The sequence below is a fragment of the Vanessa cardui genome, chromosome 1 (genome assembly GCF_905220365.1).
Source record: "Vanessa cardui chromosome 1, ilVanCard2.1, whole genome shotgun sequence".
NCBI classification, from domain to species: Eukaryota; Metazoa; Arthropoda; class Insecta; order Lepidoptera; family Nymphalidae; genus Vanessa; species Vanessa cardui.
The window spans coordinates 14,057,551-14,079,113 of NC_061123.1; the positions used below are offsets into that span (position 1 = coordinate 14,057,551).

At 35.2% G+C, this 21,563-nt stretch overlaps 4 protein-coding genes across 4 annotated transcripts; all 4 read right to left on the reverse strand.

The window, feature by feature from the left end:
• Positions 1 to 1,494: 1,494 nt before the first annotated feature.
• Positions 1,495 to 2,841, reverse strand: LOC124533408 (proline-rich receptor-like protein kinase PERK9). The gene is made up of 3 exons (XM_047108644.1): positions 2,365 to 2,841; positions 1,974 to 2,279; positions 1,495 to 1,630 (listed from the first exon to the last, which is right to left on the reverse strand). Exons 1-3 carry the CDS (start codon positions 2,704 to 2,706, stop codon positions 1,583 to 1,585), a joined length of 696 nt encoding a protein of 231 aa, XP_046964600.1. The 5' UTR covers positions 2,707 to 2,841; the 3' UTR covers positions 1,495 to 1,582.
• Positions 2,842 to 4,631: 1,790 nt separating this feature from the next.
• LOC124533581 (small proline-rich protein 2H-like) lies at positions 4,632 to 5,694 on the reverse strand. The gene is made up of 2 exons (XM_047108958.1): positions 5,370 to 5,694; positions 4,632 to 4,922 (listed from the first exon to the last, which is right to left on the reverse strand). Exons 1-2 carry the CDS (start codon positions 5,601 to 5,603, stop codon positions 4,731 to 4,733), a joined length of 426 nt encoding a protein of 141 aa, XP_046964914.1. The 5' UTR covers positions 5,604 to 5,694; the 3' UTR covers positions 4,632 to 4,730.
• Positions 5,695 to 6,619: 925 nt separating this feature from the next.
• On the reverse strand, positions 6,620 to 9,019 carry LOC124530727 (trypsin, alkaline B-like). Its single transcript, XM_047104990.1, has 4 exons — positions 8,925 to 9,019; positions 8,275 to 8,437; positions 7,041 to 7,293; positions 6,620 to 6,958 (listed from the first exon to the last, which is right to left on the reverse strand). Exons 1-4 carry the CDS (start codon positions 8,971 to 8,973, stop codon positions 6,662 to 6,664), a joined length of 762 nt encoding a protein of 253 aa, XP_046960946.1. The 5' UTR covers positions 8,974 to 9,019; the 3' UTR covers positions 6,620 to 6,661.
• Positions 9,020 to 15,065: 6,046 nt separating this feature from the next.
• On the reverse strand, positions 15,066 to 17,042 carry LOC124543722. The gene is made up of 2 exons (XM_047121998.1): positions 16,890 to 17,042; positions 15,066 to 16,049 (listed from the first exon to the last, which is right to left on the reverse strand). The coding sequence occupies exon 2, from the start codon at positions 16,035 to 16,037 to the stop codon at positions 15,066 to 15,068; it is 972 nt and encodes a 323-aa protein (XP_046977954.1). The 5' UTR covers positions 16,038 to 16,049; positions 16,890 to 17,042.
• Between the last annotated feature and the right edge of the window lie 4,521 nt (positions 17,043 to 21,563).

The following is a 21,563-nucleotide window of genomic DNA, read 5'->3' on the forward strand; positions in this document are numbered from 1 at the left end:
TCAGATGTACATATTTTTAAGATTTGAGATCCCTGTTGTTTTCGGACTCGGAGTAATACAGTTGTTCGGTGTCAGTTTTGCAGAGGACTATGACATTTTTTATTAATGCTCTATACTCTAGTTTTAATTATATATTTAAGTAATAATTTAAATTAGAAATAGGTTTCAAAATATATTTTTAAAGGAAGGATATTTTTAAGTTCACTAGTTCCTTTTTCCTTACGACCTACTAAAACCGTTACTGTTATGTGGTTACGTGAAAATATTGCAATTAATTACATTCATAAATACAAAGCAAAAACAACTTCGTTAAATTATTTTTTATAATTTACTAACTAGTATAGTGTGTGCTTTTGATTAATAATTTCGTTTATTTAATGTAAGTGCCTGAGTGTCCATTTCAAGGATGAGGCTGACTTTAAGAAAAAAAATTGGAATAACACGCTTATCCATTGTAGGTTGAATACATGTAGAAGAATTTAGTTGAGGATAGACAAATGTAGGTTTCTTTACATTTGTTTAACTTACCGAACATAGTATGAAACAAAGTCGCTTACCGCTGTCTGTCTGTTTGCATACTATTTTAGAGTAATTTTTTAAAGTGACGTCCTAAATGAACACATTTTCTACGCTTATATTGCAAACATTATCTAATTAAGTTAATTACGTTGTGCATTTTGCATCATAGACCGGGAGATGATAATGACAAAATATTTGGTCATTTGTACCAGTGTGGCGGTTCTTCGGATAAAAAAAAATTACTCCTTTGCAGTGGTATGGCGGCCATTGGGAATAGTCGGAAAAGTATGGCAAGGTGATTTTCGTGAATGGCTACTCGACGATGATTAGCTATGAAAAAATTAGCCTGGTACAAATGGTTGAATTGTTCTATTAAAATTAACGCATTCGCGTCGGAATGGTGGGCTGTAAGCCACACCCGAGAAGTATGGCATTACGTTACCGCCTACTTCTTTTTTTTCGACTATCTGAAAATACTAGCATTTTTGTGGAACAAATCGTTCGACACTCGTTATTTTTCCGACGCGTTCGGTTAACGCCCACACGAGTGGGCCGCCGGTGCAAGCGCTACGACCATCATTTTCCTTTTTGCCTTTACGTGATTAGACCCCTGAAGAACCGCCATACTGGTACAAATGACCAAATATTTTGTCATTATCATCTCCCGGTCTATCATATAATTTAAATTAATATTTTCGAAAATATTACAGATTTAAAAGGATGAAATATATCAGTTTGTATTATCTAATTATAAAAAATCTGAACGTTGTAAGAAATTCAATATTTTTAGTACCAGAATTGCCCCCGTGCGAACCCGGGGCGGGTCGCTAGTTAATTATAACATAAAAATTTAATTGTTTGGTTAAATTGTGTGTTTGCATCAAGATAACAGTATCTTGCTCAAGCGCATGCGTTCGAACTACTGGATCTTTTATTATATTAATTAGGAAGCTGCTGTAGATAAAACACAATATACTTAATATAAACGATTTAATTCCGTTTAAATTGAATACGTCACAACTCTTAACATGCCACACTACAAACTGTTGACGTCACTAAACTTTTAAAAAAGAGGCACATCCACATGGTAGCAGCAACCGGATTGAGGACCCTGGAAATAAAACCATATTTTTTGTAACACAAACAGGCATTAAATAGATAGTTTGTACTTTATTATTAATAATATTTACTAGGAGAGCAGAGTATTCCGGAGTCTAAGTTATTATAAAACATTAATCTAATAAGCGCGCTCATACCGAACTAGATTTTTTCATTATTCCAGTTATCGCCACCTTGTATAGTTGCAAAGAACCACAGCACAACCATGTTTTAGACGAATTGGTGTCAAGATTCGACCTACATACAAGTTATGTGACATACTGGTTTGATCCCGAAAATTGGTTCAGAGCAAGTAAATGATGATTTTTATATTTAACAACAGTTTGTATACTGACCTGTTTAACGTAATTTGAAGTGTAATACCGCACGTTGGGATTTCGTCTTGTGAATGATTCCGCGGGATAACCTGAAGGCCTATTTGCGAAAACACTATCGTGTACTATTAAAGGTCTTCTTCGGGTTACAGGATCCAGTTCACAAAACGGACAACAACTACGGGCTACTGGTAGACAAGTGTCAGAACAAGGTGGCGCTCTTGGACAAATCGGACGTTGTTTTGGAATAATGGGTGGGGGACATTGAGGGTTACAACACGGAAGGACTGGTTGGTAACAAGGAGTTGGTTCTGGACACGGACACACCTGAAACAGATTAGATTAGATTACATTATAATATACAAAACTAATTTTTTTTTGTGGTCATAAAATAAATATAAGAATGACTTACCGGCGGTGGATCACAAGGCTCTGGAGGAGGACAACAAGGTAATACTGGTGGGCAGCAAACTGGTAGCGGTGGCGGTGGAGGACAAGGCTCGTATGGTGGCCTCCTACGAGGTCTACAAGGTGGTAACAAAGGGACTATAGGTGGTACAAGATCTGGTATGACTGGTGGTGGGCATGGTCTAAACACTGGTTTACAGTTGCAGCTGGGACATGAAGTGCAAGGAATGGGTGGAGGACAGCACGGTTGACAGCAAGGCGGTGGTGGTGAACAAGAAAATGTACACGGTCCAGTTCCACATGGTAGGATCGCTGGGCACGTTGGCCAAAAATCGCAAGAACACATCAAGATTTATATAGGTGACGCTTACGATGTCAATATTTTTTATTATATTTTTTATTAAAATACTTAAATACTATAAATTTTTACTTTTTATGTTTGCCGACTTTTTTTGTATCTTTTATATTATGTCAAAAACTATCAATGTCTTGATTTAATTTTTAATTTTCTAATTTAGTTTCTGCCATTCATTAATCAATTAAAAGAGGTCGTAATGAAAAGAAAAAAGAAAAGTAGGTACCTATATCTATTTTTAACAAAATATTACAATATATTGAAATACCAATAGTTTTATGAATTTTACAGTTTAGAAAGCTTATTTGAAATAAGTGTAATACTCGCATGTTATGGAACAAGGTATGAAAGTTATTCCGAATCAGGAAATTTTTCGTGAAACCGGAAAAACTAAACAAAAAACGTCTTTATACTATTAGTATAATTCGAAGAAAAAAGAGTTTAAAATGTACAAGAGCAATTTCCGTACTTAAACGAAAAATAAGAATATCTTAAATAATAATCATCTATTTTAGATATGCCTTAAGATATTTCTTGCTCTAATTTGGTTGACATCGATTCCAGAAATAATTGATGGAGTTCAGGTAACAATATAATGGTTGAATATTTTATCATTATTGACGGCTGTGTAACGTTTTTTATCTTTAGGTTTTTTCAAGCATGATACTCAAGCAAATTCACACAGTCAATGGTGTTAGGAAATTTATAGGAGATAACGGGCCCTATAGGAATTTTAGTTACACAGGACCAGTCAACAATGGTGGACGTTAGACTTTTTGGAAATGGACGACGCATACAGTGAAAAGTGTTCCTTCAATCGATATAAAATATTTAAATTAAGTCATTGTCTTATGGAACACGGAACATTGGAATATGTCTAAAAAAATTAGCGTGACAAAAATGTTACATTATTTGCAATAAATTGTTCTTAACTTTGAAGAACAATGAGATTTGCCCGACGAGACTTTGTTTGAACAGTTGTTTCATTTTAGAATTAGTAACGGAATTTCCTTATTTCTGGCTTTGAAAATAATATAATATACCGTTGAACTATTTACAGAGAGAAGAATATACCGCAACCATGAAATAACAGAGAATGTAAGACTTCTCGAGCTTTAGAGATTTTGTGTATCAAAGATTCAAACTAAATATAAGGAGTCGCATATAAAGTTATGTTATCGCGTAACTCTATTTTACCCGTAAAATGATAAAAGGAATCCCGATTAGAAGTCCTTAGAGATGGGGCTTTGGTTCATCGTACATCATCATCCCCATCATCTATGGTTTCTACTGAATGGTTGATAGCATACGTGTTAAGGTATAATAATTAAAAATGTTGACTATGACAAATTATTTTCATTTTCTTTTTAAAGTTTTTCATAGTGAAACAGTAATATAACAACAAAATTGAGATGATGCTTTTAAGTATTGACTTATTGATAAATTAAAATAATAATTGAGAAAACTCGTGACGCAGCGCAGGCACAAATGGTAAACACTAGAGATTCTGGAATACAAACTCAAAATGGTGTTCCATAATAAAGATGACAAAATAAAGGGAAAATTGGCCAAGTACAGTCCAAGTCAGTCCAGAAACCGATTAACACAAATACCAAACGAAAATCTCTGACTTAATGAAAAAGATGTTCTAGACTACAATACAAACTTTTTGACAACAAAATATAATCCAAAAATCTATATTGATGATGCCTGGCAATAAAGTGCAGGCATATTTAAGTTTACAATAAAAAAAGTGTGATACATGGACAGCACGTCTGTTGAGAAACAACTATCGTCGTAAAAGTGAAATAAGACATTCCATTGTAAAAGGTCTATCCTAAAAGCCTAACCAATAATACTAACCATGTATCTCATTCAAAATATTATATTTTACTTGCATTGAAACATATTTTTAAGGACTTAAAACTTTAATGTCGTTCACAATCATTTCTTTTCATAAACAAACTTTACAATTTGACGGACACAATAAATATTTTTCCTAAGTCAATTTTTCATCACCAAACAGGCATGCACGGGCCGCAACAGCCTCCACAAACGGGAACTCCCGGATAGCTACACCGCTTAGGCGAACAAATTGCTGGTTCCGTGCAGCAATAGCAGGGGCAAGGCTTGCAACGGTTCGGCCTACAGCAGGGAATAGCAACCGAATCACAGAGCCTTGTAGGGGCTGGTATCGGATTGCCAGGCTGAAATATTCATAATTTTATATTTAAATGTTGATTATTAAAAATTATAGCCGTGTAAAAAATCTGAATAAAAAAAACTTTGATAAACACCAATAACATTTGAACATCTCAAAGATATGATGAATTATAAAAATTGGTTCAAAAATGTTTATTTTATTTTACAGACGTACTGAGTTGTCCAGTATAATACTACTCGCATTACAGGGAACACTTAATTAAAATGTTATAGCTTATAACGACCCCAATTAACTAATACGAACTAAAATACCCCAAATATATACGAACAATTTTATTCATACTACATCAATATAATGATTATTTCAAATAATTGATTTCACCCCGATACACATTTTATACTGAATTAAACAATATCCTACGCATTTGCTCGTCCAAAAGTTGGGATGTGTAGGTAGTATAATAAAATGAAAATATATTTTGTAAACAAACCTTATCACATGGGGGGCATGGAGGCAAGCTAGGTAGGACAGGTGGGGGTAAGCATGGTGCAGGACAAGGGCGGACTGGCGCTGGGCAAGGAGAACATCCCCCACCAGGACAAACAGAGCACGGTCTTATGTCGTTACATGACGCAGCGCAGGGCTTAGTCGAGTAAGGGTAGCATGCTCCACATGGCATACCAGTACAGACACAAGGGTCATAACTGTAAAACGGAGCGCTCATGGTGTTTTTATTTTATTTTTAATTTTTTTTTATGTTAATATTTTACAAAAATTTTATCAAACGGCAACGAACATGTAATTTTTGACTTTTTTGTGATAGACAATAACAATGTCAAAGAATTTTGAATTTCGTATTAAGATCTTACAATATTTAAAATATTCTGGGCGAAGAAATATTTAAAAAAGTACCAATAGTCTATTCCAATTAAAAGGAGTTCCAATAATCGGTTTATTCTCAATAAGTGATATGTATGTATTTCATTGCAAATGCGATTAATCGAATTGCAATTTAAAAATTATGATTTTGTCTAAGGTGATTTAATTACTTATCGTAATTAAATGGTAGTGTCCCAATTAAGACTCATCTTTATGCTTTGAATAATAAAGCATACGCTGCTATTTATTTCTATATTTATTGAGGTAAATAATATATTGGCTTGAAAAGGGTTTTATTTTCTATCAATTTGAGCATGTCGGTAAATGGCATATCAAGTAAAGCTTTTATTTCAAGGAATCTTTTATGGTAATTTCAGTAAGATCGAGTTTTTGATCTGCATACTTCTGAGATAATTTACCGTACTTAGGTCGACATACACCCAGGTGCTAAGGTACGGGATCCTAAACAGATCACTGGGTGATTCATTGGGCAATTACGCGCCAGTTTCTCGTCATCAGGTAAACTAAATGGGACTTGGGAACGGATTTACTAAGAATCATTACAGATTTACTTCACCCTACTTCGAAGTGTATTATCGAATCAACTCATTGGTACAATATTATTACATCGTTTAGTTAAGTACGTGTGAAATTTTTTCAGTAATAGATTGTTTTTTGTAAAAATGTTGTAAGATGTCCATTTCTAAATTGGTGTCATGATAACGTCAACAAGAAATATTACAAATAAAACTATACACATTATTAAATATACTGATGTTATGAAGGTTTGCGTTAAAATAGTGTTAAGTCATAGTAAATTATAATAATCTCATTTAAAAAACTCATATAAAAAATATAAAAAAAAAACATTTATTGAGTTAATGTCAATTTTAATTAATTAATCTAAGCGTTGCTTTGGATCCAGTTGATGAATACAGGAATACGGGTGTAAACGGCTGGGTATCCACGGTAACCGCATCCGCTGCCAAAGGATGAAATACCAACGACAACGCCGTTGTGAAGTAGAGGACCACCGTAATCACCATCGCAAGGGTCACGACCACCCTGATTCAGAATGCCAGCGCACATCATGTTATTAGTGACAGTCATGGCGATAATGTTGTAGTTACTTCTGCATACGTTTTGGTTCACTGTAAAGACTTGGACATGTCTCAGCTGACTTGACTTGGGGCCATTGTACTGAAAACAAGAAAATCGATATGAAATATTAACCAGTAAACAATTATCTGAATGACTGTTTTGAATAGATTACAATGCTTACAGAAGTTGCGCCCCATCCAATAGTCCAAACAGCCTGATTATCAGCTACATTGTAGTTGGAACCTGCGAATCTTCCGGGCTGTACGTTTCCTCCAATGCTGATGGTTGATGATAATCTAAGTATACCAACATCATTTGTGAACCAATGGCTGTAGTTGGGATGGATGATCAGGCTGCCGACATTGCGAGTAGTGCCTCCGCTGCTTGCGTATGAAGATCCAACGCGTATGCGCCAAACATTAGCTGAAGTACCGCTGTAAAATAAAATAATATTTTTTATATTTGCTGCTAAAAGGAGTATTAATTGGTATTAAAAAACTATTACAAAGCAAACTAAAGGCTGTAAATAAATATATTTAAGAGAATCCTTTATTCTGGCTAGAATAAAAAAAATAATTAAAAAATAAAAAGCGCGCGAAATTGAAACTTTTTTTGGGCACGGGCTGTAATGTTTTAAAAGTGTTATGTGTTTTTTTGGATTGGTAAGCTCAACTGAGTAAGTAATTTATTTCAATGTGTATGATTTGGTGATTTATTAATATTCAGATAAATTCGAAGATTGAGTTTGCGTTTTAAGATTTGGTTTGTTAGTAAATTGTTTAAAGTAATTTATAATCTATATAAATTTCTCTTTCTTTTTTCTTTATAAATTTCTGTACGCTAAATATATAAATGTTTATTCGACGTATTCCCGTTAGGAGGTAATAGGTTTTCTTAGCTCTACAAAAATATATTACAATTAGGACATTATTTTAAAGCGACCGAAATAAAATGACCGCAAAGGATACCGTTGGAAACGGTGTTGATATTGGGACTAATTAGTTTTAGCCATAACTTGGCGTCTCTATTGATACATATTACTGATTCCTTTCTTTGATAAATAATATCAACAACATGGTCATAAATACTAAACGCAACCGAAACTTGTTTCTTCTACTTCGGGTTTCCGAAGAAGAAGAAGCAAGTTTAATAAAAAGATATTTTAACATAAGCACAATCTGATCTAACTCAGACATCCTGGCTTCAATACCAAAATGTATCTATTAAACTCTCAAAAACTTGATATTTTATCATAAATCCTAGTTAAATGTCTACAAAACCTAACACAGCTATATATTCGTGTATAATGATGAGAGTTATCCCACAGGATTATAAAAAGTTATATTATTTTGCTAGATAATATTTAGATAGTAGTCCAAAAAAAACTAGAATATCAATGAATTCGATTAACTTACAAGAAGCAGTGAGCAACTGAAAGAATTGATCTGTTGTTCAGGATGACACCACCGCAGGTTTGTACATAGCCCTGGTTAGTGTTCCTCAACACCACAGCAGCGAAGGGGTAATTTTGTATGGTAGTGGCCGAGCCACCGACAATTCTTTGCTGAGCTGATGCGCCTGTAAATGAAGATAAGAATATTGTCAATTTTGGTTATTTTACGAGATGAAATGATTATATTAATTCAATATTTAATTTATTCTTATATTGCCTGTTAGCTTTATCTTTATAATATGTCATATAGGTAGGACTAGTAAACGGGCCACCTATTGGTAAGTGATCAACACTGCCTATGAGAATTGCCCCTGCATGAATTAACTATTCCTCTATTCGATAAGATTCCGCGAACCTTGGAATCTATGATGTGTTCATGCTGATTCACACTTTGAACCGGAGCACAAAAATACTAAGTATTGCTATACTGGTGATGATATAAATATATTCTTTAATCTTTTGCGGTAAATGGGTCATCGAACGCAGGAAGTTTTTTTTTCAAATAGGATAGTTAGATTCTGAGATCATTAAACTCAAACAAAACAAGAACAAATGAACTCATTAGATTAAATATCTTCATATTTCATTATAATATTGTTTAAAAATGCTTACCCACAAGAGCCGTTAAGCCAAAGGCGAACAGAAAAATTAAAGAGCGCATAGCTGTTACGAGTTATCGAAACCGTGTAATACAAGCAATATTGGGTAGTTCATACACGTATATATATACTCAATCAATATCAATAATATACATCATAATCTGATAGACGTTAAGACATTGACTTTTATCTGTAACTTAATTTATAACCCGAATGATAGGATTAAGGAAGAAATATTGACTTAGTAACTAATGTTGATACATTTATATCAGTTATTTTTTTCGTAACTTCATTTGTCGGTGAGTTCATTGGCATATTTATTCAGCAGCGATCAAAAAATTAGTCGACTGAAGTAGCAAGTTCTTTTCTTTAAGCAATAACGCTTCTCACGAGCGATCTGTCCTGGTGACTTCAGGCTGAAGTGCTCGTAGAATTGTACCAGTTAGTACCAGAATTCTACCAGAAGTCGAAGAGGTGTAAGAGCGTCGTCTGTCCCGGTACGTATAGGTGGAGTGCAGCAAGCCTAGCAACAGTGGAGGCTATCCACCCCACCTTGAGTCTTTGGGTAGATGAGACGGCAGTCTCAAATACAAACTAACGCAGGTACTAATCAGACGCGACTGTTTCTGAAAGTACCTACATAGGATGGTGCGGTGTATCACCTTTCTGTCTTATGACAGAATCATATGATAGAAACGCTTATGCGTGGTAAACCACTCGACAGAGTGAACCACAATTTGACGCAGTGTACTAGATGAAGTTGCAGAGATAAACTCTTGCAGTGATAGTCATTCTAGATCTCCATCTCTCACCACCGATATTGATAAATGCTATTTTCAGTTACTAGCACCATATAGAAATGAATGGATTTCTATCATATTATACAAAAAATATAACGTTTCCATTCAAATAGGCAACTGACCTGAAGTAGATTACGGTACTTATTAGGAAGTAAGAGAGGTGAAAGGATAGACTTGGTTATTTTAATAGACTAGTTCTGGCCTTTTTTTTAAGTAGAAAATCTATAGCTAAATTTTAATTTCGCTGTCACCCAAAAAGATGGAAAAAAAGACTGTTTTTTTATCTGAAATTGGTTATTTAGTTATTATATAATTTTACCGATTAAATAGGATTAACTATGACCCTATTATTAGACTCTCGCTGGGTCTGTACTAGTTTGGGGGTAAATATTAGTTAAAAAAAATAGGATTAAACCAAACACGATTAATACCGTTTTATAGTAAGTTGTTACTAAGATACTACTAATGAGCAAAAAATAAACAGGATTACAATTCGTAGTTAGTTGAGTTGATATAATTGGAAAACATCTTTGTAAAACGAGGGATGCAGTTTAGGTATTATATACCTATCAACTCCAATGAAGAAGAGAACAAAGAAGCATTGTCGCTATGTTCGACGGATGAATCAGAGGATTTCGCTGCCTTCTAATAGGTATTTTTGAAAATTATCAAAATATGTATACGAAGTGTATTCGTTTGTAAACTGATTGAAATTTTCTTCTCGAAAAATCGTCGAAATAAATTATTGATCCGTTTAGTATAAATACACCTGATAATAGAAATATATTCGTATATTGGATGATTAATTATAAGGCAAGGATTAACATGGATTATCGGATAAAATGCGTGATATCACACAGGATGACGATTTGACGGATTGCTATCTCTCTATATATATTAATATACTGGCTGCTCGTTTCGAGTTTGTACGGGTGAAACAATATGTAGGTCAGTTAGAGGCACATGTACTAAAGATTTAGATATATAAGGATGTATATATTGTAAAGTTACTCCTTTAATATTATATTAGCTAATTTATTAACATAAGAATTAATAACATTCAAAAACAAAATAATCTTTATTAAAGTGGACTTTTACAAGCACTTTTGAATCGTCAATTAACAATTAAGTGAAGCTACTACCGGTTCGGAAAGTAGATTCTACCGAGAAGAACCGGCAAGAAACTCAGTAGTTATTCTTTTTCAACATTTAAAAAATACAAAGTCATGTTAGTTAATAGAATTATTTAAATTAACATATCTTGCGTGGAAGTCATCAGTATTGTAATAAAACTACTCACGTAACATTTAATTGTTTCAGTATATTAATTTATCACTTGATACAATATTAAGTATCCGCTTAATATATTAAAATTAACTAGTCTTCACCACTATTCTCACAAGAATGTCCTTTTTTTCTTTTTCGTTCCCAATCAATCCCTCTTGTGTTCTTTTTCTCGTGCCAGGCGGTACCAGTCGCCACACCACGCCACGCCACCCGAGGAAGGCACGGGCTTGCACCAATATGTTGTCGATAACCGAATCAATAATAATACTTAAAAATGTTATTTAATTTAAAAACAACGTATTTAAAAATTAAAGCAGTACTAAATATTATTACTTCAATTAAAATTATTTAAAAATCATGACATTCGGCCATCCGACATCGTGCCGACTCCCGGCGCACGACATGCTAATCATTATAGTTTATATATAAATACACCCTTTGCTAATATATGAAAATAATTGGTTGTTATATTATATAACCACATAACACTTAGCTCAATTCTTAAAACAAACTTAACTCTACACAATATAATAATGATACATAAATTTAAGAGTACAACTCAAAGGTTAGCGCGCTAATAATCCTACATACAACAAATCTGTTTTCTGAAATTGTGTTTTTATCATGTCTTAGTTTCAATTTTTCTTGCTCATTCTGTATGTTAGAGCTAATATCTTGTCTAAGTTTTTGTAAATTAGAAGTCATAGATTCATCTATAACATTAAGTTTATTTGCCAAATGATCCCGCATTTTGAGTCCAAACAAAGCTTCGGTCGCCGTTTTTTGTGTTGAGGCAATCACAGTGTTGTTAATGCCCCACTGGATTTTCCCCAGGCACTTGTCCCAGTCGCGCTCGTGGCCAAAAGAATTTTGTGCCGCTAGTGAATTAAGAATAGTCTGGTTGAATCTTTCGGCTTGACCATTGGCTCTGGGACAAGCGACCGCATTCAATACATGCTTAATTCCTTGTCCCTCACAAAAGGTCTTAAAGGCTGTCGACGTGAAAGAAGTACCGCGGTCAGATATTATCCTTGCCGGAATACCGAAATCATAAAATATTTTCTCAAGGACTTTGATAGTGATTTTGGTTTTAAGATATTTTACTGGTCTAACGAACACGTATTTTGTGAAAGCGTCGACTACGGTCAAAATGTGAGTATTACCATCCTTACTGCGAACAAATGGCCCTAAATGATACATATGGACAGTGTGAAAAGGTATATTAACCTTTTCAATTGGGTATAAATGTCCAGACTTTCGTTTTGCTGCAGTATCTTTATTGTATGCACACTCTAAGCAAGCCGCTACATATTTTTTTACAAATTTTCTCAATTTTGGGAACCAGAAATTGCTTTGTATCCTCTCTAGCGTTTTAGAATAGCCGTGATGTCCTACTTCGTCATGATTAGCCCGACATACTTGCCACCTTGCACTTCGTGGCACAACAAGGCGTAATTGGTCATCTATTTTATGACGACCTCCATGGTCGAGCGGTGTGTACTGCGGTTTTCATGGGTACGCCACTCTGAGGTCCCGGGTTCGATTCCCGGCCGAGTCGATGTAGATTACAATTAGTTTTCTATGTTGTCTTGGGTCTGGGTGTTTGTGGTACCGTCGTTACTTCTGATTTCCATAACACAAGTGCTTTAGCTACTTACATTGGGATCAGAGTAATGTATGTGATGTTGTCTCATATTTATTTATTATTTATTATTTATTATTATTTTTCTATAAATAACGTGGTTTTTAACAACGTAATTTTTGCGAATATCCCGGCACTCTAGGTCGTCTTCCGGTTTTAGAATTTACGAAATACGCGAGATGTCGGGGTCTGCTCTTTGTAAACTTAGAAGCCAGTTGTCCTTCTCTATAGAATAAATGTTAACGGATAAATGTTCCTCTGAGTTCGCGGGCAGAGTGGTATTTCGACTGAGAGCATCAACATGCTGCATTTGTACCCCCGGTCGATACTCTATACTAAAATCAAATTCGCTTATTTGCAGCCACCACCTCGCTATACGCGGAATTAAATCTCTTTTTGTTAGTGTCGTTCTAAGTGCAGCACAATCGGTGAAAATCTTAAAAGGTATGCCCAAAAGGTAAACCCTAAATTTTTTTAGGGAACATACGACGGCTAGGGTCTCTAACTCATAGGAGTGCAAATATCTCTCCTCTGGTGTTGTTTGGCGACTAAAATATGCTACTGGTTTTAAAACCCGCGATTCTTTCTGCCATTGCATCAATATGCCCCCTACGCCAACAGAACTGGCGTCGGTATGCAATTCGGTCTCCAATCTTGGGTCATAAAGGGCCAAAACAGGACGACTAGCAAGACTTTCCTTCAAAAGGGAGAATGCCTGGTTCTCGATCTCAGACCACTGCCATTTTGCCTTTTTCTTTAATAGAGAAGTCAACGGTCGAGCGATTTCCCCATAACCTTTTATAAACTTGCGAAAATAACCAGTTAAGCCAAGAAATTGACGAACTTCGTGTGTATTGCTAGGTGTGGGAGATCCCTTGACCGCTGTTATCTTAGCCTCACCGGGTTGCATGCCTTGTGAGGAAATGTCATATCCCAAGTAGCTAACTGTGGCATCGAAAAAACGGCACTTAGAGAGCTTCAAAGTTAATCCGAACTCTCTAAAAATTTTAAGCACCTCCTCTAGTCGCCAAAACATCTCGTCCACTCCCTTTGATGGTATCAGCACGTCATCCAAATAGGCTAACGCATATTCAAATCGCTTATTACCGAGAATTTTGTTGATCATCCTCTGGAAGACGGCTGGCGCGTTAGCGAGTCCGAAGGGCATTCTTAAAAACTCATAATGCCCATCAGGCGTGACAAAGGCGGTGAGATGTCGGCTACTTGGAGCCATTGGGATCTGATAATATCCTGATGCGAGATCGAGGGTGGTAAAGAAGGTATTCCCACTAAGATTAGATAACTGATCATCAATGAGAGGAAGAGGAAACCTATCTTTGACTGTTTTATTGTTCAATGCCCTAAAATCTACACATAGTCTCTGCTCACCGGTTTTTTTCTTTACCATTAAAATTGGACTAGCATAATCAGACTTTGACTCTTGAACGATATTGTTTTGTACAAGTTCATTAACTGTTTCTCTGACCTTTTCACGTTCGGAATGAGATAGGCGGTAGGGTCGGTAAACAATCGGTTTGTTATCCACGAGATCAATTTTCATTTCCACGTCAACAGCACAGCCTATCTCACCCAAGTTGGTAGCGAAACAGTCCCGGTTTTTCTGAAGTAACGAATAAAGCGCATTTGCTTGACTATTGTCAAGACCTGGTCCAATCTTAATGTCGGCTTTATTGAGGGGTTCTATCGTAGAGAAATTCTCTACAATCCTGTTAATCTGGTAAGCAGGGCGTTCAACAAAGGGATTTGCTCTAGATATCAAGGCGTCCTTTTCAAAAGTTAAAGTACTATCGGACAGATTGGAAATAATGACCCCACCTTTGCCGCAACAAATACGGTAAGCGCCCGGCAACAACCGCTATTCCTTCCGTGGTTCGACTGAGTTATAGCCCCCAATAAAAATATCTCCGGTAAAATCATGATCTATTTGCACAGGGACAACGCCGGTTTTCGAAATGTTAGTGGTATCGGTAACGTAAAGTTTTAATGTATCCTCATCGTTATCAAATGGAATTTTATTAGGACTTAGATAGAACGTCAGATTGTCACTATTCTTTAAGACTGTAACGAATGGCTGTTCTGTAAAGTTTTGTCCAATAATCACAGATACCTGCATGTGCGCGTCATCAACCACTAATACTTCGATAATCGATTCAATGTCATCAACCCTCACAGAAACGAAGGTTTTGTACAAAGGTATTATTACAGAAGACTGACCAAACCCTCTTACAATTGGAATATTGTCATAATTTTGTACAAGTTTCAAAAACTTTGCATCGCTTTTACGCAAAAGAGTACAATCACTCCCGAAGTCTATGTAGGCTTTGAGAGAATGGTCATTGATTGTGATAGTTTTGAAGAACTTACTATTAGGGTCATTAGTTGTGTCAATTTTTAAAGTGTTTTTTCAAAATTCTCTACTTTTTGGATTTGTGGATGTTAAGGAGTCAAGCCTGCATCGGTCGCTGTCATGTCCTACCCGATTACAACGTTTGCATATTGTTAGCGGCTTAGTGCATTTAAAATAAGGATGACCTTTAACGCGACAATTGTAGCAAATTACAGAATTTAAATTTGAGTTGCTGGCACCCATATTGGTGTTTGCAGAGTTGTTGGGCTTTTGAAATGTGCGTTCACGCGGTCTATTATTGTAACTCATAGCCTGTTGTGGTTTTTGGGAAGAAAGGTAAGTAAGCAAATCTTCTGGTTCCGTACTATCGAGAGCCTGTGCCCCATTCCTAACAGATCGGTCGCTTATGCCGTACACAATACAATCAACAGCCTTCTTACCAGTAATTTCACACATACTTAACAAACCCAATTTGTCATAAAAATATTCCCGCAAGCTCTCATCATTACGTGATGTGCGATTTAACATTTCTTCCAAGAGACGTCCGTAATTTTCGTCGCTGGGGAATGCCTTGCGTAATTTCAGTTGCCACTCGTCCCAAGTAAATTTGACCGTCTGCAAAGACTCAAACCATTTCTTAGCCAGACCAATTAGCTTTTGTAAAGAGTAGTGTATTGTCTGCTTATCCTCCCAACCGTATATAGAGGCACATTCGTTTACTTTTCGCAGCCAGCAATCAATAGTTTGGGTCCTGCAGGACGGGTCAAATTCAGGAATAACATTATTAAAATTATTGTTACTACCAAAATTATTCTTTGTTGACTCTCCCTTCCATTTGGACAGAAGTTTCAGCACGTCCCTAGAGGTTAGCCTGCTTGATAGCTTACGCGTCCTTCGCGGTGAAGACTCATCAGCGGATGATGACGAAGAAGACGAGTTCCTTCGCCTTCTTCGTTTACTCGCCTTCTTCGGCCGCCGTCGCTTTGGAGGCGTAACCGGCGGCGTGTCCGCTTCATGATCAGATGACATTGCCAGTAAATTCTAAAACGTATAAATATTAACTGAGACGTAATCTGTTTACCATACTATGTGCAAAAACAACAACAATTTCAGCTCAGCTACATGTACATAGTCCATCTCCTAACATTATCCGATGAACACACATAGTTCACCCCCTAACATGATCCGATGAACAAACATAGTTCACCCCCTAACATTATCCGATGAACAAACATAGTTCACCCCCTAATTTTATCCGATGAACAAACATAGTTCACCCCCTAACATTATCCGATGAACAAACATAGTTCACCCCCTAACTTTATCCGATGAACAAACATAGTTCACCCCCTAACATTATCCGATGAACAAACATAGTTCACCCCCTAACATTATCCGATGAACAAACATAGTTCACCCCCTAACATTATCCGATGAACAAACATAGTTCACCCCCTAACATTATCCGATGAACAAACATAGTTCACCCCCTAACATTATCCGATTCTATAATACTTTAAGACTAGAGAATAAGAGAATAGAGATCAATAAGATAATTTATTAGTAGATGGACACAGAAAAAGAAAATCAGCATTGCGATTTATTAACCAAGTAAATATGTAGTCAGAATGGTAGATTATTTATAAGAATAAAAAAATAAAAAAAATATCATCATATTTTTATTATATATATTCTATGTTAAATATTTTAATAAGCCGGTCAACAGCTTAATTCAAAAAGAAATAAGCTATATCACGATTATTTGTCTGCTGACAGTATTAAAAATTCATTAATTAATTAATAGTGTATAATTTACCGCTGTGGGCGTTAAAACAACATCCTCACAGACAAAATGTCTCGATAATATTTGCTTAAACATACCTTTTTATCCGGTCCGTGTCACTTCTGAAGTGTAATAAAACTACTCACGTAACATTTAATTATTTCAGTATATTAATTTATCACTTGATACAATATTAAGTATCCGCTTAATATATTAAAATTAACTAGTCTTCACCACTATTCTCACAAGAATGTCCTTTTTTTCTTTTTCGTTCCCAATCAATCCCTCTTGTGTTCTTTTTCTCGTGCCAGGCGGTACCAGTCGCCACACCACGCCACGCCACCCGAGGAAGGCACGGGCTTGCACCAATATGTTGTCGATAACCGAATCAATAATAATACTTAAAAATGTTATTTAATTTAAAAACAACGTATTTAAAAATTAAAGCAGTACTAAATATTATTACTTCAATTAAAATTATTTAAAAATCATGACAGTATCTACAAAATCTTGTATCGAGTAATACGCCTTTTTTACCTATGTATTTTTTATAAATGATTTGAATTTACGAAGAAATAAAGTTAGAAATCTGCGGAATTTTATTATAGAAACGGATACCTTGCCCCAAGAAAGATTTATTGACTTTGCGGTGTCGGAAATTTGGCGTTTTAAGCTTATCTTTACTCCAAGTGCATATACAATGATTATCACTGATTTTGTCAAAGTGATCAATGTTACTGTGCATATATTATTACATAATATTATTGTAAATATATTGCGACGCAACAGTGAGTATTCCTACTTTGTTAAAAACATCCCGAAGAGAGTCTCTAGCTCCAAGATTATGAATAGACCGGATTACTCTCTTTTCAACCGACTTCCAAACGGAGGAGGTTATCAATTCGTCTGTATTTTTTTTTTTTTTTTTTTTTTTTTTTTTTTTTTTTATGTTTGTTACCTCATAACTTTTTACTGGGTGGACCGATTTTGATAATTTTTTTTTTGTTTGAAAGGTAGTGCTTCCCGTGGGGTCCCATTTTTTTTTATTTTTTTCTGATGATGGTATCCGTATGAAAACGACGTAAGTCTTAAATTTGCATTATGTATATGCGCGACAAATAGGTGAATAACTCAAAATCACGTTAACCAATTTTGATGATTCTTTTTTTATTATAAAGGATATACTTTAAGGGTAGTTTGGTGAAAGTTTGGTAAGGTTCTGAGCACAGGATCCATGACAAATTAAGGGAACGGGAGGGAACGGAACAATTCTGAGGAGCACGTTAGCAATACTCGGTCGAATCTTTTATTTTTGGGTTACTTGGATATTTGAATCACCTTCCGGAACGTGGTTATGTTCATGTAATTGTCATAATCAAATATTATAATCAACTAGCGACTCGCCCCGACTTCTCACGGTTGCAATACTGATACTAAATATACTAAAGAATTTGTTTATTTACGACATCACATTGCAAACTTCTAAAATTGTCAGTGTTTCTTTACTATATTGTTCATTTATTATATACACAAACCTTCCCCTTCAATTACACTATCTATTAAAAAAAACCGCATTAAAATCCGTTGCGTAGTTTTAAAGATATAGGGACAGAGAATGCGACTTTGTTTTATATACTATGTATTGACGGAACTCCTAAACGGCTTACAGTTAGGGTGCGATTTGGGGCAGAATTTCTTTCTGTCTTTAATCAAATTTTGTGTATATGATGTACGACATAGCATACGAATAGCTCTTTTGCAAAGTTTTTTTACTGAGGTCGATTACAGCTCTTTCGAGAGTGGTACCTTGTAGTTTATAACGCATGACGTATTAAAGCCGCATTTTCGAAAGTCTATTTTTGCTTAATTCGAAAGTTTCTTTTGAAATTGTCCCTGAAGTAGTTTCTGATTCATATAATCGGCACGCTTAATCTATCCATATTAAGAAAAAAATGTTAGTCTACATCAGCTTCACTTAAAATCAAAAAATAAATAAAATTTTAACAAAAAGAAAAACCGACTTCAGACAAAACAGTATTTTAAAACAAATTAAAATGCACTCAAAAGTAATAAAAATAATTGCATATTTAACACATTTTTGAGAGTCCTCCTAGGTAAAATGAAATGAAAAATATTAGACTACTTAAAAGTCGATTTACGATTATATAATGTAGTTATAATTATTGCTATATTTGGAGTCGGTGTCTTGTCGGTGAAATTTGGCGTTTTAAGCTTATCTTTACTCCAAGTGCATATACAATGATTATCACTGATTTTGTCAAAGTGATCAATGTTACTGTGCATATATTATTACATAATATTATTGTAAATATATTGCGACGCAACAGTGAGTATTCCTACTTTGTTAAAAACATCCCGAAGAGAGTCTCTAGCTCCAAGATTATGAATAGACCGGATTACTCTCTTTTGTAAAATAAAGACAGATTCAATATCTGCAGCGTCACCCCAAATAAAATTAAATGCTTAAATATATCCAAATATGAACCAAAACTAGATACTGTATAAATCTTGACCGCGTGGAATGGTGACAAGAATGCTAGCAGTTTTTCCCCGTTGAATCGTAATTCCGATCCTCTGGGTAAAAACCGAACCAGCCCTCGTGTCACCAGTGGGGGCAATGAGGCGAGGTGTTATACTTTTGATGAAGCTTTTTATAATAATAGAAGAAATGTTATATAATACACGAGTATTTAGTTATTTTTTTGCTTCAGCTTTTTTCGCAACGGTACCGGCTCTTAACATTATTTCTCGTGAGATGAGGCCAACGTGTTAACGCATGTAGAGTTCCACACAAAGGCCCGTCCTTAAATAATAATAATACTCCTTTAATAGGCCTTAATTGTTTGGGCTTTGCCAGTATTACAATTCGGTAAGCAAAAATAAAAATCTACATAGGCTTTTAGTAAAAAAAATCGAACCAAAGCACAGCCCAAACCGGTGGATGCAAAAAGATAAAATTTCACCGAAATTCCTTATAATAATAAGTTTCAAAATTCGTCTCCTAAATTTTCATTGATCTCATTGATCTCATGGAAAAATATTGATTTATGCATTTGTGCACCTATTGTTTTCTTATAGTAAACTAGCGACCCGCCCCGGCTTCAGAATTTGTTCATTTACGACATCACAAACTTCTAAAATTATAAGTGTTTCATTACTATATTTTCCATGTCTTATATATGACGGCGCCACTGTATTTTGAGAGTGTCAAGAAACGTCAAAAGCGATAATAATATCGGATAGCAACCTTTTTTTAAATTTTGGTGGTTTTGACGTCTCTTCGCTCTGACGCAACTTCAGTCTCTTTTGTAAGCGAAGTAAAACGGAAAACAATCCTTTTGCATCTCGCAGAAACAAAACGTGCCTGATGGAGCGTCATTACCTGAGTTGATTGTATTACTGATAATATTTCGTTGTAATAATTATTGGACATTGTAAAACAACCTCATACACGTGATTTTAATTCTCTTCGCCCGACAACCCACGATCGCTCGGCGGCCACATATGGGAACCAAAAATAATGATAACGGCAATGTGCCGTTATATACATAAACCTTACTCTCGAATCACTCTATCTAAAAAACCGCATCAAATTCCGTTGCGTAGTTTTAAAGATTTGAGCATACTAAGAGACATAGGGACAGTGAAAGCGATTTTCAACCGACTTCCAAAAGGAGGAGGTTATCAATTCGTCTGTATTTTTTTTTTTTTTTTTTTTTTTTTTTTATGTTTGTTACCTCATAACTTTTTACTGGGTGGACCGATTTTGATAATTTTTTTTTTGTTTGAAAGGTAGTGCTTCCCGTGGGGTCCCATTTTTTTTTTATTTTTTTCCGATGATGGTATCCGTATGAAAACGACATAAGTCTTAAATTTGCCTTATGTATATGCGCGACAAATAGGTGAATAACTCCAAATTGGTTGGCACAATTTTGATTATTCTTTTTTTATTAAAAAGGATATACTTTAAGCGTAGTTTGGTAAAAATTTGGTAAGGTTCTGAGCACAGGATCCATGACAAATTAAGGGAACGGGAGGGAACGGAACAATTCTGAGGAGCACGTTAGCAATACTCGGTCGAATCTTTTATTTATGGGTTACTTGGATATTTGAATCACCTTCCGGAACGTGGTTATGTTCATGTAATTGTCATAATCAAATATTATAATCAACTAGCGACCCGCCCCGACTTCTCACGGGTGCAATACTGATACTAAATATACTAAAGAATTTGTTTATTTACGACATCACATTGCAAACTTCTAAAATTGTCAGTGTTTCTTTCCTATATTGTTCATGTATTATATACAAAAACCTTCCCCTTGAATCACACTATCTATTAAAAAAAACGCATTAAAATCAGTTGCGTAGTTTTAAAGATATAGGGACAGAAAAAGTGACTTTGTTTTATACTATGTATTGACGGAACTCCTAAACAGCTTACAGTTAGGGTGCGATTTGGGGCAGAATTTCTTACTGTCTTTAATCAAATTTTGTGCATATGATGTGATGTCATATGATGTACGACATATAATAGCTCTTTTGCAAAGTTTTTTACTAAGGTCGATTACACCTCTTTCGAGGGTGGTACCTTGTAGTTTACGCCGCATGACGTATTAAATCCGCATTTTTGAAAGTCTACTTTTCCTCTTTTCGCAAGTTTCCTTTGAAATTGTCCTCGAAGTAGTTTCTGACTCATATAAACGGAACGCTTAATCTATCCATATTAATAAAAAATAGTTAGTCAACAT